This window comes from Poecile atricapillus, chromosome 4 (genome assembly GCF_030490865.1).
Source record: "Poecile atricapillus isolate bPoeAtr1 chromosome 4, bPoeAtr1.hap1, whole genome shotgun sequence".
NCBI classification, from domain to species: domain Eukaryota; kingdom Metazoa; phylum Chordata; class Aves; order Passeriformes; family Paridae; genus Poecile; species Poecile atricapillus.
Genome location: NC_081252.1, coordinates 25,596,914 through 25,617,938, shown reverse-complemented (window position 1 = coordinate 25,617,938; position 21,025 = coordinate 25,596,914). Strand labels below are relative to the sequence as shown.

The following is a 21,025-nucleotide window of genomic DNA, read 5'->3' as shown; positions in this document are numbered from 1 at the left end:
TTTTTTGTTCAAGTGACTGGAGAAATTACTAAGGTCAGGACACACCTGAAGAAGGGAAATAAACTTTTGTAAGCAAGTAATACCACTGGACCTTCTGGAAGCAAATCTTATAGGCAATAGCAAGCCTCCTCCTAAGCCCAGGGAGATTTTGTTTTTCTTAAGAGGCCTGCAAAAGACTTGAGGGTTTTTGAGTTAAACTCAACTGAGTATAGGATTCACTTACAATATGTGCATAAACATATCAATAATTTTTTATTTAATCAAACTGTTTTATGTGGGGGTTTTGTCCCTCTAAGCCTTTGACCAGATCTTAGACCAAGAAATCTCTTTTTTTATGTGTTCATAGCCATTGGGACTTGCCTGTCCTTCTGCTACTGCTTTTCTTTCCAGCAGCTTTTTCCCTGTGGGGCTGTGTGCCCAGGCACCTTTGCAGGCAGCAGCAGTGGACATCGTGAACCCTCTGCCCTCCTGTTGCTAAGCTGATTGGGGCAGGTTCTCCCAGCCTTGCTCTATCCTTCAGGGTACTCAGGCATGCTAACAGAGGGCCCAAAAGGAGCTACTCTTACTGCAAATTTATCCCTCCCATGCTCCGCCTCTGAGTAATAATGGGCCCGTGGAAAGGGTCATTTGTCCATTCCAGATTTTCTGTATATTCACCATGTATCTGTGCAAATCTCTCAGTGTCTCTGGTTTACCTCTGCAAAGTGCTTTGGGACCAAAAGATAAAAGCTTTAGGATATTTATTCATTTCTTATTGCAGCATTAACTTCCTATCTGCAGCTGTTTGCCTAATTGTCCTGGAGGTTTCCTGTGGGCTTCTAGAAAAACAAATCTGAGACAGGAAATAAAGTTACTTAAAATAATTAGAAGAAGAATATGGATGCTTAGTGCATTCATCTGAAGCATTTGAGAACACCCTCCTGAATATTTCCAGCCAAGGTTTTTCTTCATCATCAAATTCTCCTCGAAGGTTTTCCTTCATCAAACCCTTTGTTACAAACTCGTAATCCCATTAATTCCCCAAAAGACATCATCTGACATCAGTCCACCCACCACAGCTTCAGACTAGCCACAACTTTGCACAGCAATACTTCCTATTTCCATCCACGTCCCTCAGCTCCTTTTGAGGCCTTTGTGTGGGATCTGGAGCCCCTGTGGCGAGGGTGGTCTGATGCCTGAAAGGCTCATAAATATGGTCTTGATTTGGAAGTGAGTCCCAAAGCTCAGTCTCCATCCTGCACCCACAGACCTAAATGGAAAACAGTTGTTTCTTAGATACAGTAATGCCAGAAAAGAAGAGCATGGTGGAAAAGAAGAGAGAGCCAAGGTCTTGTTTGCTGTCGAACAAAAGTGGTGCAGTTAGTAGCACCCTGGCAGGAACACTTGCATCCTATAAGTGTGTTTTTTTTCAGTTAATTAAATATGAGAATGAGTAGGATTAGTAGAGCTGTAATTTCTTCGCAAAAATACCTGGAAATACTCAGGGAAATGGAAGGTCAAAATTATACCTTACTTTTTCTTCTATGCAAACAAGTTATAGTCTGGTGCAGCCAGATGATCTGGCTGTAGTATAACACTCTTTAGAGACACTGGGGTCTTAATGACTGTGCTAAATATTGTGTTTTCCACACTCCCTTGATGTCTATCTAAGCTTGTGCCTCAGTTACCTGAGTGCTATCTTCTATGTTTTCCTCTATTAGCTCATTAGGCAGAGAAATCATTGGCTGAAGAATTCCTATTCCTTAAAACCCTTAAAATTACATTAGAGAAATCCTTTCCTTTTAAAATATTTTTATGGATTTTTTTTATTTTTTTTTTAGGAAAGAAAAGCATTTGTATGGAGCAAAGCTTTGCACATAGATCAGATTTAGCGAGGCTTTTTTTGCTATGCAGGTAGGGTGCCAAATCATCACTAATGTTGAAGGGAAAGAGAGGTGCCTGTCACACACAGCTCTGACCCATACAGGATCTAATTTTGTGCTGCCTTTGCAGGTTCACTGCCTGTATTCATTTTGTCATTCCCATGCATTCCCAATTTGTACATAAATGAGCAGCATGATGTGGTACCAGCAGAGCTGCCATTCACCTGCAAGGTTACATACACCTCTTTCTCTTCAGGTTTTGTTGGAACTCCTTTCACAATTCCTCATAACTTCTCATCCCCTTCATACTTTGATTGTAAGAGTAGAAAGTGAGTCTTTTGTCAGACCCTTCTGTGTCTTCTATTCCCTGAATACAAATCTTTAGGCCCTTGCAGCCTCTTCTATTTTTTGCTCCCAGGTTTTGATTCAAAGAGGATCTTGGTTGGTTGATTGCAGTTTTTGGGTTCCTAGTGACTTGTATAATTATGTTTTTGTAATGAGTATGCTCATTACGCTGCACCTGAGTTGGTTGCTGCACCCTACTCTGAAAAGGAGTAAGGACTGCCAGCCCTGAGGAGCAGCAATGCCTAGAAGTAGATCAGGTTTGCTTTGGGGTTAAGTTTAGTGCTTTTGGTTTTCAACTACGGTGGAAGCCAGTATTGGAATTCAGAGTGGTGGGTACCTAGAAGAGAAAGTAAAAGGAGGCGTGTAGACTTACAGGGATACTTTGATGGCATTTACTTACATAATTTAAAAGGTCTTGTTTTCATGTCTAAGTCACACAGATCTGCAGAGGAACTTGCTCGAGCCATCGGTGCCCCCCTCTAGGTGAGGAGTGCCATGAACTGCGCTGTACCCAGAAACGTGCGCACCAAAGGACTTCTGTGACCACCAGGCTGCCTTTTTGCACGCCTTCCTGCCACGATTCCTTTGTTCACTACAGACTAAGAAAAACCTCCTGGTGTTCAGGAGCTGGTGTTTTGACTGCTGCCCTGGCACAACCCTGAAAACATGCTGGGTGGGGGAGCAGACAGTAAATTCCCAGAGCTTCATCTCTGTCTGGAGAAAGTCACTTCACTTGACAGCACAGTGGACAAAGCTGCTTTGAAAGCAGCTGCTAGCCTTTTTCTTCCATTCTTTTTAAGGGTTTTTTTTTTGTTGGTTTCTTTTTTTCAAAATACCTGGGTCAGCTGTGAAATGTCATCCCCAGCATGCAGAACAATGGCAAAAAATGATGGGGGTCTTAAACTTCTCCCACAACCTGCTGTTCCTGCACACTGCAGACTAAAAAAAATAGGAGAACTGCTGAGGAGGCTCCCGAGTGACCCCTTGTGTCACATTGAAACTGTCCTTGTTCCCACAATAGCTGCACCAGCCACTGAACTGTGTCATTGTATCAAGTTCACAGAAATAAGGCATTTTCATGTTGTCTCTGCTTCTCAAAACCATGCAGAGTGGATGTAGTACATACGTACATGTGCAGATACATATTTTATATCTGTAACATGTGTAAGTTGATAAGTCAGTAAAATAAACAACTTGATATATATTTTTATATATAAATTTACACACAAACACATTCATATCCCTGCCCCCTCTCCACTATGAAAAGGGAATGTAAACATGCTGTTCAAAATTCAGATGTTCTCAGTTGGTTTCCCAGATGTTTGAAGTTCAATAGATTTCTTTTTTGTTGTTGTTTTTTCATAATTTCCTCTACTTCTTCTTGTGAAGTGCTAAACAATCATTACTTCTTTTTTTTGCCTGCACATTGAGATTCATCTGTAGGCTCTAAACTGCCTCAAAAGTGCTTCAATTTTGCATGAGCACTAAGCTGGGGACTGGGAAGCATTACCCACTGCTGAAGACCCAGATCATTAAAAAGAGCATGTAAATCCTCTGAACCAGAAATAAAAAGTGCACAGATTTTCTTTGTGAAATCTCAATTGCTGCTTTAAGTAACACATGAACCATTGGCATGTTTTTTTCCTGGCCCCTGAAAAAAACTAAACCAACATCTTTTCTCAGCTGCATGTTCCTCAAATCAAAAGAAGGGAAGATTGGGCTATGACCCAAGAGCTGGAGCTGCTAAGAGCTCATACTCCTGCTTTTCTCTGTGGACAATCTCTCTTCTTTCCACCCCCTGTAAGTAGCACCAGCCAGACAAGGAATTATTTGGGGATTTCCACCTGGGGTTTCTTGGTATCAGGATGGCTTTTCGATCAAGATGCTTCTAGTTACATTTGTTTCTGCTCCTAGACTTCAGCCTCTGTGAGTTCAGAAATAATGATGCCCGTTGTTAAATGCAAATATATATTTATAGGGAGGTTTTCTTTGGAGTTCTGCTACATTGGAGCTTATTGCTTTTGTTCCAGGAAAAAGGAAAAAAGAATGCAGCTGTAGGCACATATTGTTGTATGTGGAAGAGAGCAATGAATTTTGGAGCAATTTGTACATATTTGCAAAAACTGCTGTCAACCAGAAAATAGCCTTCATTAAGAAACAAAGGGGGAGGTGGTTTTCTTTTATCTCTGAATGGTTTGTAGGCTGAGAACAAGCAATCCAATGCTGTTCTAAGGTATTAAACAGCAGTAGTTCAAGGGTGATGTAAAGCACTCAGCTGCTGAGATTGGCTGGGGAGGTGATAGCAGAGGGGCTATTTTACCTTCTTCAAGGGGACGAACCCACAGGGCTGTACTGCCCAGCCCCAGCATGCTGGCAGGGACCAGGCCACACAGTTTGTTTTCCAGCAGCATCCAAGAACTCTGTTTTGAAATCTTCCCTGCATCTTACACAACTTGGTCCTTCAGTTGTTAATGGGAAAAGGACAAAACCTCCTTGTTTTCATGGGAAAAAAAAAAAAAACAAAACCCAAACAAAATGCACGTTCTTTAATTCCAGCTCAAAGTAAAATCCCTCTGAAGACAGCCCTTTATAAAATTTGTGTCAGTCAGTTAAAAAATATTAGAAGAGCTGGGATTTTAGCTTAACTCAGTACCATTAGGTGGTAATTGATAACATAAGTAGGTGATGCAAACCAGTGCAAAATTGACATGGGTTTTAAAGCAATCTTGATTTTATTATGCTGTTGCCTTCACCTGTGCTAATTTGAGTTCAGAATGCATCTTTTTCCTAAAGAGAAAGTTATGAAGAGATCAAAAATAGCTGGAAGCCTTTAATTTGAATATTTAAGCTAATATTTGTGGAAAATTGTTTGTGATCTTCACACAGTTATTTCATATTGCCAGCCAGCCTCAATTTACGTAAAAGCAGTGTATTGAGACAAAACCAGGTGTAGGCAGTCACAGTGTGAAGGATTACTGGGTGTAAAAGCTGTTTACTCTTTTAAACCATCTCTGGATATCTATCTGTCTATCTGTCGTTTGTTAAGATTACAGGTACTCTATATAGGAAATAAGCTATAGGCAAAGTGTGCCATTCTGCAATCATCTCAGTCCCATTATGGTGCACAGAATGCATTTTTCTCAGCAAGAACTTTAATATTTGAAGTCGTTCTTCTTGTGCATAACCTATTTATTCATTTTTAAACATCAAATTCTATAGCTTAAGTACTCTGATATATTTGAGTGGAATAACTCTCTGACTGTGAGGGATCCATCTCTGCAAGAAGGTAAATAAATTTAAATTCCTGCATAGCACTGATTTTTATCTTTTTTTTTTACCTTTGTGAAAATAAATTCACTTCACCAAGTAAAGCAAACAGATACAGGGTTTTTATAGCACCTGTGATGAACAATTAAATAAATTGGACAGGTCATTTCAGACTATCCATAAGTAAAAAGATCATTATTCTTGATTTTGGTCACTTCTATTCTGCCATTAAAATTAAAAGGACAAAGAACTGCAGAAAAAGAAACCAATCTGTTTCCCTTTTATTAAATCTGTTTACAGTCATACCACTTTGACTCATGGTCTTGGCCTCTTTCATGAGGCACAAAACTATGCTACTGTTTTAAGTGTTTTTTTGGTGAGGCTTTGCTTGAAATCTTAAGACAAATGAGGAGTATGAGGAATATAACTGGATTCTGAAGCAGCATGTGTTTCATAGGTGTGCAGAGGAGCCCCCCTACCCCAGAGCTGTTTTGCTGCTGTCTCCCCCAAGCCTCTACTACACCAAACAGGAACACTTTCCCTGACCTTTGTGTCCCCACTAAGCAGTGGGAAGGGAGATCTGGGGTCTCACCCACTTGGGGGAACCTGGTCCTGTCTAAGCAGGGAGAGAACCAAGAGCACAAAATATCAGATTAGTGAGGATGGTGTGAGAGCTGACTTTCCAAAACTGAATGTGTAAAGGGTTTTAAGTTACCTCTGTGAAAATGGGGTATATTTCCATACTTATTGGCAGTGGCTGTGATATACCTGCCATCTATATGCAGGTATTACTGTAATGTCTTTTTTCCAGACCAGTAGGTCATAAAGTTCCATCTCCTTGAGAAATGTGTTCTTTGGTGTATGTGATTACTAATTAATGAAATACCTTTTGGGCAAATGAAAGCACAAAGGCACAGAAACTGTTTGAACTACTTACAGAGAAAATAAAGTATCTGTGCAGTTTTTTTAGAGTTTGTAAGTGCAGTTCAGTCTTGCGACTAAATAGTTCCTGTTTACTGTTCTGCCAGAGGGTTCAAACACGTACCAATGTAGCACTTTCACCAAAATTGCTCTATCAAAGTCCCGAGGAGTATTTTCACTGGTCTTGGGTATTAATATCAAATACCAAACAGTTATGACAGCCAAAATACATCAACAGTTTCTTGGCAGAATGATGCCCCGTGAGATGTAGGTCTTAACTCTGTGACCTAGATTGACTCCAGGCTGAATAATTACATTTGATTAATTGATTATAATTTTCTGTTTTCTGATGTTTATGGTGGTCATTTATTGTCTTGTGCAGTCTCATATGGTCAGAGAACCTAGAGACATTTTTGTTTCCCCAGAAAGAAATTAATCTGATCAGAAAATCAGTTTCTTTTAAAATCACTGGGAAATTTGCCAGTTACTTCAGGATGCAATATGGAACCCATGAGTTATAACTGCCTTATCAATAATCTGCCATAATATCTACAATTGCATTGCATTTGCATACATTAAGAAAGATAATATTTGTGCCTCTGAAGACCAGGTAATCTACCTCACAGTTTGCATAGCCAGCTAAGTTAAGCACTTGGGGACCATGTGTATGAAGTGTGTTTTTGCTTGATTGTGTTTCTAGGATACAGTTACAATAAAAGACCATGCATATAGGGCATGATTCCCTCTTTACACTTCCTTTTGCTCCATGGGGGGCAGTAACTTGACTTTTGACGTACACCATGAGCTGGTGCCTCTCCCCATGCTTTCTGAGCCGCACACATTAGCAATAGGCAGAATCAGCAAGGTTTCTTCCACCTTTTGCCTCTCTCTGGCATTAATCCCTCATAACATGCAAATACAGAAATCTGTACAGCTCTAGTTCCTTCCTACCCCATTTCAGAGTCTGAGTTGTATTAATCCCAGAAACACATTGATTTTATTGAAATGAATGAGCTGTGCTATTAAGTAGGCAAAACTTGTGATTTACGAACAATTTCTTAATTCACTGGACTGGGATGTAATTGCAGACCAGTTATGACAAATGTCATGAGCCCTCTTTCTTGTTATCCTCCAACCTGAACTGGACAGAAAACTACTGGGCCAAAAGAAGTGGTTGTCATGCTTTAGGTCCAGCTGGCAACTGAGCCCCACCCAGCCACTCCCTTCCTCCCTACCCTGGTAGGATGGAGCTGAGAATCCAACAGGTAAAAGTGAGGTTGAGCTTAATAAGGAAACCAGAAACTACACAAGCAAAGCAAAAATCAAAACAAAGAATTTATTCAACACTTGGTAGGCAGGTGTTCCCAGGAAAGCATGGCTCCATCACAGGTAACTTGGCAGGAAAAATACCACCACTCTGAACATCTTCCTTGTTCTTCTCTCAGCTTTATATGCTGAGCATATCATCATATGGTCAGGGATATCCTTTTGGTCAGCACTTTGTGGGCTTGGAGAAGGAACCTGTCAAGCATTCTGGCTGCCCACATTGCTATTATTTCCCTTCTGCTGTGTTTGTTACTGCATTGCTTGAACTAGGAAGATCCTGACTTCTTGTGGGTTGCTCCACCGTCTAAGTGATTATTATGTAATTCTGGATATGTGCAGCTTACTCAAGTGTTCAAAAAAACCCCCGTGCTTATGCTGTGCATCTTCACTTGCTGTATAGTTTAGCCGTATGAAGAACTAGACTGAAAAATTCAATATATTTCTAAAGAAGAAAGTAAGGTAGAGGATTTACTCTCTGTGAGAAGATGACATTCTATTACTTAGCGCAGTGGCAAAGTAGAATTGGCCAGTACCAGGTAGGTTATATGGTGCATAAATTATTACTAATTTCTCAGTCTGTCTTGTTCTAAATATATTTGGGCAAAATACAGGGGCTCATTTTATAAAGCAACTTCTAATTTTGCTCTCCAAGACTGTGCACTCACCCATAATCAAGCAATTTGATAAACAATTGCCTGAATAAGAGGTGCAGCACATCACATTGTCTGGAAATATTGAGACATGTATTTTTCAGCTTTTTTCTCCTTTTTCCTTTTTGTGGGTGTTTTTTTTTGGTTTTTCTTGTTTGATTTTTTGTTGGTTTTTGTTTTTGTTTTTGTTTTTTTTGTCTTTTCCATTCCTCTAGGTAATGTTCTTTGGTGTAGAAGCAGGTCCAGCAGAGATAAGACAAAGATCTCTGTTTGAAGTCATCATGCAAGGGTTTTCCTGCACCCAGTGCCCACATGAGATGGATAAGCAATACACTCCTGAATGAAAGCAGAATGTGCCGGCTCCTCTGTGAATTCTGATGTATAGCAGTGTGTCAGCTGGTAACAAGGCAGTTGCTATCTGAGATATCTCAGCAAATTGCAGGTTTTGCAATATGACCTAGAAAGGGATTTTCTGTTTGGGGTGATGTTGGAGTGTGCTAGCAGAAGGAATAAGACTGCAAATTGGTACAACAAAGGAAACATGTCTCCTTGTGCTTGCCCCAGGGTCTGAGGGTGGTTGTATTTCAGCTGGTGAGGGTTTTCTCCTGAATCAGTGTGGCTGTTTGTGCAATAAGGTGCCAGTGGGTTGTGCTGGGAAGCAGCAGTGGAATCAAATCTCTGAGTTCTGGCCATGGATCCTTATAGCCCAGATGATCTTGTGGCACCACCAACTGGTTTGATACATTTTGAACTCTAGGAAAAATAGTTTACCTTAGAGATCAAGACACAATGATGCTTTTTGCTTGTACGCAGAAAGAGGTAGAATTTATTTGCTATGGAAAGAAGGTGTGCATCTCTTTGGTCATGGCACAACTGTTGATACTACTCAAATAACAAATTTCACAGACTTCACAGCTGTCCCACACACATTACCAGGAGTAGTTTGTTATTTTGAATTAGAAAGCATCTCAGGAGATCAGAGATTAAAAGTTCTGCTGGTTACTTCATAGGGAGCAGCTATTTGTCATATAGTTTTGTATCTTTCACAGACAATCAGAAAATGGCATTTGTGTCCTGAATGTTAACGCTATTTCATAATCATTATTAACCAGTATGGTCATGATGAGTATGCTTGTTTTGGCCCTTGGGTGACAAAGTTCATTGCTCCATCAAGCTCTGTCATAATCAGCCTTATTATAAAAACATAATATTGTAACCTTCAAAAGCTCCCTGGGCTAGTACAATAAAAACTGTGGGAATGAGCTGAAGTAATCTTTAGGCTAACAGCAGTTGCACTGGGAAAATATAACAATTTTTATGCATGTAATGTACATGCTCCCTCCCACCTTCCTCATGCTCTTCTCACCAGGACAAAAGCTGTCCCTCAGACCCCTCTTGGAGCCAAATTAGCTCATCAAAGCAGAATAAGTTTATAACACAATATTCACTGCATAGCAAATGCCCATGCACTGCTTTGATTTCCATTCTTTGGAGTGCTGTTGCCATATTTTGAGTATTTCATTTCAAGGAGAAGAGCTATTAAGTGTTTCCCCCAAAGAAGCTGATTATTCAATGGCTAAAGATGTCAAGGATAATGAAAGGGAGCTAGGCTGTGATAGTCTCTAGCAGGAAAATGCATCTCATTAGAAGGCATTCCCACCAGGGAAGTCTGTGGTGTTACATGCCTTAATTCCTTTCTGCTGCTCGGTTGTTTCCCAAGTTTGGGATGCAGGCAGCATGCAGCCGCAGTGACAGTGCACAACTGTGTGCAAACAGTAATTAATCGTTGGCTCCCTGAATGGAGCCTCTGTGAGGCTGGAGGCAAATCAAAGGCCTGGCCTGGCTTCCAGCGCTTGAGGAACATGCCATGCTGTACAGTTGGGAACATTCATGTTATGAATATCCCCTTGTAAGCCGTGTGGCAGGAGGCTGAGGGTAGCTGGCCTCCGCAGGCTCAAGTCTGTGCTCAGCAGAGGGACCTGCCCTTTGGTGTTTGGTGATGGGGACAAACTGTGCATACTCTGATCCAAGGATAATCCAGTTCAGTTTCCTGGCAGTTCTGGAAAGAAAAAGAAAATCACTGTACAAAAGATTTGTGTGTGAATTTATATATTCAAGGCTGTTTGCAAGAGTATGTTTTTGAAATGGCAATGGTGTTCTCTACAGGCAGACATACATTAGAAATTTGTCGATACGTGGGCATCATCAGCAGAGACCAAATATGCTGAGAAATTCTGTAAACACTTTCTCCCACCTCCACCCAGTAATTAAGAGCCTTTTGGTCAGGGAGTGCATTTGGAAGCAGAGAAGGGGGTTGTGTCAGTGTGAAACACAGTGGTTGTCATTGGAGGATCTACACATTTTGCCCACGATCCTCATAGTGGTGTCTGAGACACCGCAAAATTTCCTTGCACTTAAAAGCAGCAAAACAGCTTCCCCAGAGAGAGCACTGTGTGGGAAATGTGGGCAAATCTCGGTCTGCTTGGAAGGATGGCAAGTGGGTCACTGTCCTCATGGGTGCAACTGTGGGTTTGGAGGAGGGCTGTGCTGAGATAGGTTATAGAGGGCAGGGCCAGAGAGACTGTCAGGCACTGAATTGTGTTTCACTGTGTTACAAAATCCCGTAAAAAATATCCCAGTATCTGCAGCATATATGACAGCGGTAGTGCCCGTCTTGCAGCTTGCAACAGCCATAGTGCAGCACATGTGCTCCTCACTACAAAGTATCAGGACATTTTCTGCCATCCTAAAATCCATTTTCCTGGACAGCACCTCTCCCTGTCTCCCTGTGCTGTGTCTGTCTAGCAAAAAGAAAAGAAGTACAAAAGGGCTAAGGAAGTCATATAAATTGAATGATTATGTGGTTTTATGATATATCAAAATAAAGCTGGTCTGGAATGTCCCTTGACGTAACTTGTCCTAGAGATGTGGTACAATTTAAATTAGCTGAGGTGCAGTTCCTCCAATTTGTCTAAAATACATGTTGTATGTGATAAAAGTCAAAATCTCAGCAATTAGTTCTTCACTCACCCACATCTCTCATTATGCAGATAAAGTGGGAGTTTCTTTCCTTTCCCATCCTTATGACAGTCTGTGTTGCTGAGTAGATATTTGTAGAGAGCTGTAAGGTCTCCCAGCAACTTTGCAAGCAGGTTTCTGCAACTACACTCATTTTCTGTCCGTCAGCAAGCCCAACACTGACCAGTGTTCCTTGCACCCTGACAGGTCTGATTGTCCGGGAGGTCAGCATCGAGATTTCCCGCCAGCAGGTGGAGGAGCTCTTCGGGCCAGAGGATTACTGGTGCCAGTGCGTTGCCTGGAGCTCCGCAGGCACCACCAAGAGCCGGAAAGCCTACGTCCGCATTGCATGTGAGTGCTCGGGTGTGCAGCTTGGGGTGGTGGTGGTTAGGTGAGGAGAAATGCAACCTCTGCCATTTCAGCGAGATGTTTCGTTTCCAGCCACTTAGGCTCTGTATTGTGAAGTTATTGATGCATGCTGAAACTGAGGCCTTCAGAAATATCCACGAGAGTTTCAGTTTCTTCTCAAGAGCTAAACCTCATTCTCCTGCGTGTGGCATCAAAACCAGTATTTATTGTGTACAGCAGTTTTATGTCTCAATAAAAGTGCCTGAAGCTAATGTGTAGGAACCTTAACAAAGCAAGCTGTGGAAAGAGGCGATAGCTGTTCTTTTCACAGAACCACAGAATGGTCAAGTCTGGGAAGCACCTTTGGAGGTTATCTGATCCAACCTTTGGCTCAAGCTGGGCCACCTAGAGCCAATTACCCATGACCAAATGACTTTTGAATATCTCCAACAAAGGAGACCCCACCACCTCTCTAGGCAACCTATGCCACTGCTCTGTCACCCTCACAATGAGAAAGTATTGCCTGGTGTTCAGAGTGAACTTTCTGTGTTTCATCTTTCCATTGCCTCTAGTCCCATCGTTGGGCTCCACTGAAAAGAGCCTGGCTATATCTTTGTTGCCCTCTCCCATCTGGTGTTTATACACATGGATCCCTCTGAGCCTTCCCCTCTCTGGGATGAGCAGTCCCAGCTCTCTTGGCTTTTTCTTGTAGGAGAGATGCTGCTGTCATCTTTGTGCCCTTTGCTGGGCTGCTGGCTCCACTATGTTCATGTGTCTCTTGTACTGGGGAGCCCAGAACTGGTTTCAGCACTCCAGATGTGACCTCACAAGGGCTGAATTGAGGGACAGGATCAGCTCCCTCACCTGTGGTCAGTACTTTTTCTCTAACACAGCATCATTAGCCTTATTTGCTAACATTTGCTATGTTTCTGACTTACTGTCAACTTGGTGTCCACCAGAACACCCAGGCTCTTTTCTGTAAAGCTGAAAATACGTATCACTGCAGTCAGACAATAGAACTGCTGTTCTTCAGCAAAGAAAAAAGTGTATGTTTAGCATATCATGTGATCAGATTGGTAATATGAGTTTGAAAGTGGTCATCTCATCATTGTAGTATTTCATCATTGTTATTCATGTCTACTAGCCTCAGTATTTATTTGGAAACATTCCCATCTTAGACCCCAAGAACACAGGGCAACCAGTTCCCTGAAAAGAGATCTTCATTTGACTGTACAAATATTTAATGTTCATTAATTTTCAAAGAGGTGCTTTTCTTTGTAATAGAGTAGACACACTGGGGACTCCCATTTCTCTTTCACATGATGAAATACTGTTCCATATAATAGGAACAAAATACATCATCTAGAATTGCCTTTCTTCCACTGCTTTCACCTCAGCAAAAACACATTTTGTGAGAAAAGGTCATTGGAAGCTGGATTTGCAGCATAGTTATATTTCCTGCACTGTGCCTAACAATTTATAATGGGATAAGAGAATTCTTCCAGCCAAATAAACCTTTTCACAGACACACTGGAGAAAGGATTCTCTGTCATTATAAATCTCCATTAAGGGCTTGATTCTCCTTCAGTTCTTGAGAAACTACTACTTGGTTAAATCCTCAAAGAAGAGGTACCTTCTGTATAAACATCCAGATACAAATCTCAGAGGTGCTATTTAAATACCCATTTTTGAATGCTTTTAGTCCAAGTAAAATAGGATATAGGGACCTGTATTTCTAAGTATAGGCCTACCCTCAGAGAAGAATTTCCCCAGGGCTAAGGGGAATTAAAATTACTGTACAAGACAGTCTTCCTGCAAAAGCAGAAATGCCATTACATGTGTGCATATTGCTTTCCCATGGCAGGAAGCTTTTCAAAACTTTGAGGATTTTCCTTTTTTGTACTGAAACAAAAGAGAGTGATTTCAATTCTTTTTTTCTTCCAAACAGTCAGCTCTTCAGAGAGGCTTAGCAATGTTTGAACAGGTTTTTTAGATTATGACTCTGCAGTTAACTCATTCTGTAGACTCTCATGTCCTGCCAGGTAGCCCTTGACAGATGACCATTAAATTAACACAGTTTGGAAGTATTTTATAGATACTTAAGTGAATTTTACTTGATATTTAAGTAACTTTTGTGTCCTAGCATACCTATGCACCTAATTTCTATGTAACACATAATCATTATGTGTCAATGCAAGTTATTTTATGTCAACTGACATTTCTTCCCAGGTGTCCACATTTCTATTGAAGGTGCTCATAATACAGAGCTTGCTTGTTTTTCTTACTATATTCTGGAAAGAGGGGAAGAATCAGTTCAGTGATTTTTCCAGAGTTTCAGTGGCTTTTTTTTTTTTCCCCCCCCAGAAAAGTCAAATTAAATAAACACCAGGGAGTTTTTGAGGCCTGTAATTCAAATGTGGCTTTGTATTTTACTGAAGTTTTTTTAACCTCTTGTCCCTGAATTTGGGGTTCTTGGACAGCTGTGACACAGGCAAGTCATTTAGACTCCTTGGGATTAAGGGTTGAAGTATGAGTCCTTCAATCTGTGGATTTTAAACCAGCAGCAAAAGCACGTTCTTTGCAAAACTGTTCATGCACAGATTTCTAAAAATTTGTCAAGTAATTCTAACCTACTTTTTGGGCACTCAGGAAGATGATATGGGGAATATGCCTTACTTTCTGATGTCATTGGTCTGCGAGACCACTGTTTTAAACTCAGAGCTTTAAACTCAGTGTTTTAAACTCAGTTACACCAACACGCATCTGTATTCACAGCTTTGACTTCTTAAAACTGACTCTGCACTGGCAATATAACAGTAGTGTCACAATAAACTTTCAGCACAGCTGGTTAAGTATTCTGTACTTAACTTATTGTACAGTGTGCCATGAGGCTGGGATAACAATGTAGGTTCTGTGCAGTGCTTATTAATCCAGGAAATCAAAGATGCCCAAATCTTAAGAGAGACAGAAGAGTCCATCTTTCCACATCAGTCTGTAGCTATAGCGGCTTATTTGTCACCAGTGCAGTCTTCCCTTTTAATTGGCACAAGAGTGAGCTCTGACACCTTTAGGAAAGGTGAGGGGCCAATGGAGCATGTAAGCTTCCTAAGTGGAATTATTTATCTTAATACCCGAACCTGGTGATTTTATCTTGACAGGTACAACTATAGTATAACTAGCCATATCTAGCACATTCAAAAAAGCTTTTCTCCTCTTTCTCTCTCTCTCTCTCCTCATCTCCCTCTCCTCTCCTCTCTCCCTCTTTCTCCCTCTCCCTGTTCATTTCCATCTCCTTTTGTCCTTATCTGCTTTCTGGTTTTTCTCCCTTATGCCCGTACATTTTATTCTGGAATTATTGTGTCCTCTCAAGGGCTGGAGCTGCACTCCATTAAAACAAACAAACAGAAAAATAGCACCCAGCATCACTGTTCACTGAGCGTGTAATAGAATTAACTGAAAAGTAATTTGGAAGTGTGAAAAATGTGCATCCTGGAAAAGCAGCTTGTGTTTGTTTAATACAGGGTCAGGGATGTGTCAGAAAGTACATAACAACCTGGTCAATGAAAGTTCTCTGTGAAAATCAATTGCAACATTGCTTTGACCAAGAGCTTCAGTTATTCAGGAGTGATCTATAAATATGGGCTAAAGATGCTGCTGGTTTTCAAAGGTTGCCCATGCTGGCAGTACAGACAGGAAAAGAGCCAGAGTTTAAAGACAACATTCCAGCTTCCCTAAGTGTTCAGGATCATGCCTATGCTGGGAAATTACTCCCTTCTGTGCAGGCTGTCTCTGTAAAGGCATGTTTTTCCTGTGTCATGGAATTCATTGTCCTGAGGCATTGGTCCCCCCATGAGAGCAGAGCTGAGCATTTCATGCTCTCAAACCAGCAGATTTGTTGAGATTAATTTTCACTTTGCTATTTCAGATATATCAGAAACCTAAAAAAGTAGTGACACCTAATGTATGTATCTTGGTGGAGCTGGAAAGATAGAATAAATTTTCTGAGATATTTGCCTAGGAAAGTGCTAAAACATGTTCCCTATTTATTCACACTTTTCTGTTTTATTCTAGGCAAATCCAATGAGGAGCCTTAGAAGTCACTAATATGTTTTGATACAGTTTTCCTGCTCAATTAAAAAATTTTCCTGTTGTGGAAAGAGAAAGGAAGGAGGGATTTTGGGCAGCTTTACCTTTGGCTGTGAAAAATGCAACCAAATATAAAGTTTTAATGTGAATTTTCTGTAACAGAGCTGATGTCATTGAGCAAATAAAACCTAACAGGGCAAAATTCCTATTAAAACAATGAATGAGATCTGAGTGTGTGTAACCAGAAGTAGAGTTAAACCCACTGGAACATACATCTGATAAAGACTAAACAATAGCTGCAGGATTTGACCTAATTTTTAGATCAGATAATAAAGGGGTGGCTAAGACAAATTGCTTTGAGCCCTTGTGCATAGAGCAACCTCACTTTTCATTTGCAGCACTTTGGTGTTGCTGTAGCTTCTCTGACTTCAGGATGTTAACCCATGCTCTCCTTGAGAAAATACGGTAAAAACTGAAGCCCTAAATATGTTTCCATGTTTTTGATTTGTTGAACATCTTTGATAAAATAGAAGCTTTTTCTGTAATTTCTATTACCTGATATTTTTGGTGTAATGGATGTGAATAGTTTTTTCTTTTCTTTTATTAATTATCCTAAAATCAGAATTAAAACAAAAACAAAAATAAAAAAATTAAAAAGCCCTGATGTACTAAAGAACTGTACTCGTTAATATTTTTAATAATTTTGTACTATAGTTTCCCATGTACTTATCTGAAAGCCTTTATTCCCCCAAACATTTTTTTCAAAGGCATGCAATTAATATATGTATGTCAGATACTGTATGCTGATAAGATAAATGCAGTACAGAAAAACAGATTGGTTCATCTCTGCTTACAAGGGGTTTGCATTTATGCAAAGAAGCAGATATGAAAAAACAACCACATATTCTTTACTGATACTTGTTTATCTCACCTTTTGGTGCTGGGGCCCATGCTCCATGGCATATGGCTGCAGTGTCTTTCTTCCCTCTCTTCACATACCTGATCCAAGCAGAGCTGTGAGGACACATTCTGCAGCCACTAAAGCATTACAGCCCTTTGCAATAGGAACAAAGTTGGGTGGATGTTGAGATAAGCAGGGGGAGCTAGGAAGGTCAACAATTGAAAATTTTAATGGGAAGGTACATCCAGGATATCCAGTATTAAAAAAATACCATAAAAATGTGGTTTGTGTACCTTGGCAAGTGCGTATGGGAGTTAGCAGAGATAGGACCTTAATTCCTTCCTTCCTTGTGTACCATTTAAGTTGCTACTAATCAATATCTGCTGCTCAGAGTTAATAAAGGAATGACTGAGGCATGTGGGCTGAGATTACTGAAGGACAGCAGATTACAGAAAGAGCAGCAGAGAGGTTAACTGTGCATTTAGCATATTCAGTCCTGCCTGCCTCTCTGCTAGTGCTCCTGAAAAGCACACTTCTGTACCACTTCCCACTTAACAGGCAAGACCACTCCCAAATTTAAGAACACAGTTGCAGAAGTAATAAATAGAAATTACATTGCATTGCACCGAAGAGCCAAGACTATGAATTAGTGTGGACTTGATGTTAGCATTGCTTAAGAAACAAAAGGAAACTCCTTTACTGAATTTACATTAATTTAATCTCTCTGTAGGAGCTTTGAGAATATCCTACCTACACTGTCATTCCTAATAAATTGCCATCTTTCAGTACAGGCTGATTAGGGCCTTAGTGCTAATAGATCCAGCCAGGAAGCTAACAAACTTTTGCTTATATTTTAGCAGTGACCACACAGCTGTGTGAGTTAGGTTAGTGTATCAGAAGAGCAACAACAAAACAGCACTTATATAAAGAGTTTTTAGTTTTAGTGTTTCAGTGTCTTTTAAATTCAATTCTACATATAAATTGTAATGTACACCTGATGTTTCCAATCCAATGTCTTTAGTACCTTTAGCACATCTGCCATGTAAAAAGTCACCTGTCAAGGTTAGGACATTTGAATATTACATTTAGATTTATTTGAAAAACAAGAACTTAGGAGTCCATCTTCAATCACCAAATAAAATAATGAATAGAATTAAGTTTATAAGTTGGTTTTCAGGTTACAACTTGAAGGTTACAGTTTACAACAACAAAGCTTACAACAAAATATTGGGCTACCAAGCAGAAATAGAAGGGGAGGAGATCAGTGTGATCAGTGTACACCTGGGAACCCATCTGCTCAGTGAATTCTTGACAAAGTTTGTTTACTTGTATTTCTTACAGTTGTTTCAATACCAAATGTGTTGAGTGGGTCATTCTTTATAATAGCACAGCCCACATGGAAGCTGTGTTGAAAAAAACTGTTTAGTCTTACCAGCACCTGTCTGAATTAGCTTGGAGCTAAAGAGACAAAGGGAAAAAATGTTTTTTTAGCAGATGTGTAAGGAGTGAGTCTCTAGAGTCTTCAGGGTATAGTGTTATCCCCAGCTGGCTGAAGATGCCATTGGCAGGATGAGGGCTGGCCAGTCTGCACCTCCCATTTGCTCAGGCTGAAAATACAAAGGAAATAAAAGAGGAGAGAAGGTCCTGGGTTCATGCAGATTGTCTTGCAGATTGTAGCCTGGCAAGCGAAGGGTGTTCCTCACCTCATTCTGTAGCTCAGGTCAGTGGATAGAACAGCCTGCATCCCCAAAACAAGGTGTGCACTTCCAAGAAGCTCCTGCAGTCCCCCTCAGCTGTTCAGTATGGAAGCTCCTGCTGATTCCTGGCTAGGTGGGATGTCAGCCTTACTGCCAGGGCCACCAGAGGGCTAAAGACAAGCTCAGCCCAAGCCATGAGCTGCCAGGCGTCTTTGGAAAGGTGGAAGTTCCAACATTCAGGATGTTCCTCTGCAGAATGAGAAGGTGGCTGTGTCAGCCTCCTGGTGATGCAGCATTTGTCTTTAAGGACTGGCCAGAAATGAAATAGCCCCTCCAGAAAAGGAAAGAGTAGCACAGAGTAGTGTATTGAGCATTAAGGGAGAGTTTTGAGGTGTTGGCTTATTTCTTCAGTCTTCAGCTCCAGCTGCTGAAGCGTGGGCCAGCCGAGAGCACAACCCTGTCCAGCTGCAATCCCATTCCATGAACAGCGGTGCTCTGGAGGAGGGCAGGAGGCTTTGATCAAGGCCCAGTGTGCAGCTGATACAGCAGGGGACTCCGCAGGGCAAGACACCACACTTAGAAAAGCCATTGATAGATACTGCAGAGGGATCCCCTGGGTTACAGACTGATGACACCCCTGTGGCTGTCTCACTGGAAATCTGGTTTGATCTAATTAATCAAACACAGAGCTGCAACCACACAAGAACAAAATGGGGAAAAAAAGAGGTTTTTGTACCTAACCTTTCCATTGCTTTCCCACCACTGTCATTGATCCCCACACAAAGGTCATAGACCCAGCTGTGAACAGAAAAGCAAGGCCAAAGTATGCCTGACAGGGCAGGGTTTCTTGCATTTAGATTTGTAATTCAGTCTTTTGTGGCTTTTTTTGAAGCAAAAAGGTGTTTCAACTCTATCCACGTTGTGGAAAGTGATGGAAGAGACCAGGTTTACAATATTAGTCATGTTTCTTGAACTAAGAATCAGCCATCCAAGTCTGGGAACAAATGTACTGAGATGTGTTTTCACAAGCATGTAGATTCTCTTTCACTTTGTAGATCAGTAGCATTTTACCACTCTTTTTCCACAATTATTTTTCTGTTTGGGTGTTATTATTAGACCAGGTAAAATTAAACAGAACTGAACCTTGCCTCTTGAGAACATTCTCAAGGGAAGGAGGTAGATTTGAAATCTTACATGTCACATACCAATCCTCTTATAACAGCTAAAATTATACCAAGCCATACTCACTTTAGTGTTTTAATTGTATTTTTTGCTTATGACACATTTGTTTTTATATAGATGGCTGTATATACTTACCTATGTAAAGGAAGCTATCTTCTGTATGGAAATACATGCTTTTTGTGGAGATCTTTTCACATTCTTAAGCCTTTGTTTCTCTGAAAGCACACACTGAACATATTTCTCCCAGTGGCCATAGTTAATATGACAGTTGTATAGAAAAGAAATGTGGGGTTTTTGCTCTTTGTGCTCTTAAAGCTTGCTCATATTTTAGATTGTTTGTTATAGGAAAGTTGACGTTGAAGTTGCTAGAAGGAGAAGAGAGTCTTAAAGGTCTACCAAGGGCAGAAATCCATCTTTCCCTGACAGTAATGCTGCCTTGTTCTGTTCGTCTGGTTTGCATCTAATTCCTGGCTGACAAGTGTCCGTTTTTCATGCTCATTCATTAGTCACCCTTGCATTAGCACCGTGTTGAAGCGCCTGGTCTGCCTCTTATCACATTTCTCAGAAATGATAAAAGATATCCTTATAGTTTTACCCACCCACACATCACTGTAAAACCCAGAACAACTGTGATAAAATATATTTGATTAAAAAAAAAAAAATAATGGGGTCGGTCTTCGCTCTTTCTTAGAAGCTGACAGGTAGAAGAGGAAGTGGGGAAATGACATGACTTCCTGTATAATCTATTACCTTTGGCAGGCAAAAATGCAACTTCTGAGTGTTTTGTAAGATAAGAATGCATTAAACATATAATGAAGTAATTTAGCAGTGCATCAGAAATGAGATCTAATGCCCCTTTGTCCAAAAAGCATAGCAATTCATAAGTAAAGTTAACAATATGGTGTACACTGAGAATCTGATTTCCCATTAATTTATTTCAGTTTTATGCTTATGAAAATCCTCTCATTTCAGTGCAGCTCTTATGCAGCCATATGTCCTTACCAGAGAGGGTTGTGCAGGAGTATTTCAGGAGTCTTGGAGGGAAGTCTCACCATAAGTATGCTGTAAACATGCTGCGATATATGCCACAAGAGCCCCCTCTGAATTTACTAGGACTATGCTTTAGTGAGGAAAATAGTCTGGCTCGAGGTGGCAGACCAGAATTTTAATTGCTGCCTTTGGTTTCTTTTATGAAGACAGCCTTGAAGGGAAGGTAGAGGTGGGGTGAAGTGCCTGGTGAGGGTGCAGGCTGTTACCTGAGCCTGGCAGTGACATCCCTGCCTGCAGCTGGGTGAGATCTGTCAGAGAGCTGCTGAAAGACAAGATGGGCCCTTCAGCAGCACTGTCCACCCTGCCTCTCTCCACCATGGAGAATATTACCTACATGAAGGGAGGAAGAGTCTTGCCAGCACAGGCAGTATA

At 40.8% G+C, this 21,025-nt stretch overlaps 1 protein-coding gene across 2 annotated transcripts in view; it reads left to right on the top strand.

The window, feature by feature from the left end:
* UNC5C (unc-5 netrin receptor C) overlaps positions 1–21,025 on the top strand; it is a 248,648-nt gene that overhangs the window by 164,540 nt on the left and 63,083 nt on the right. For both annotated transcript variants that reach the window (XM_058838631.1, XM_058838630.1), the window contains exon 3: positions 11,597–11,740. In XM_058838631.1, coding sequence (XP_058694614.1) covers positions 11,597–11,740 — 144 coding nt within the window. The remainder of the gene's footprint in view (positions 1–11,596; positions 11,741–21,025) is intronic.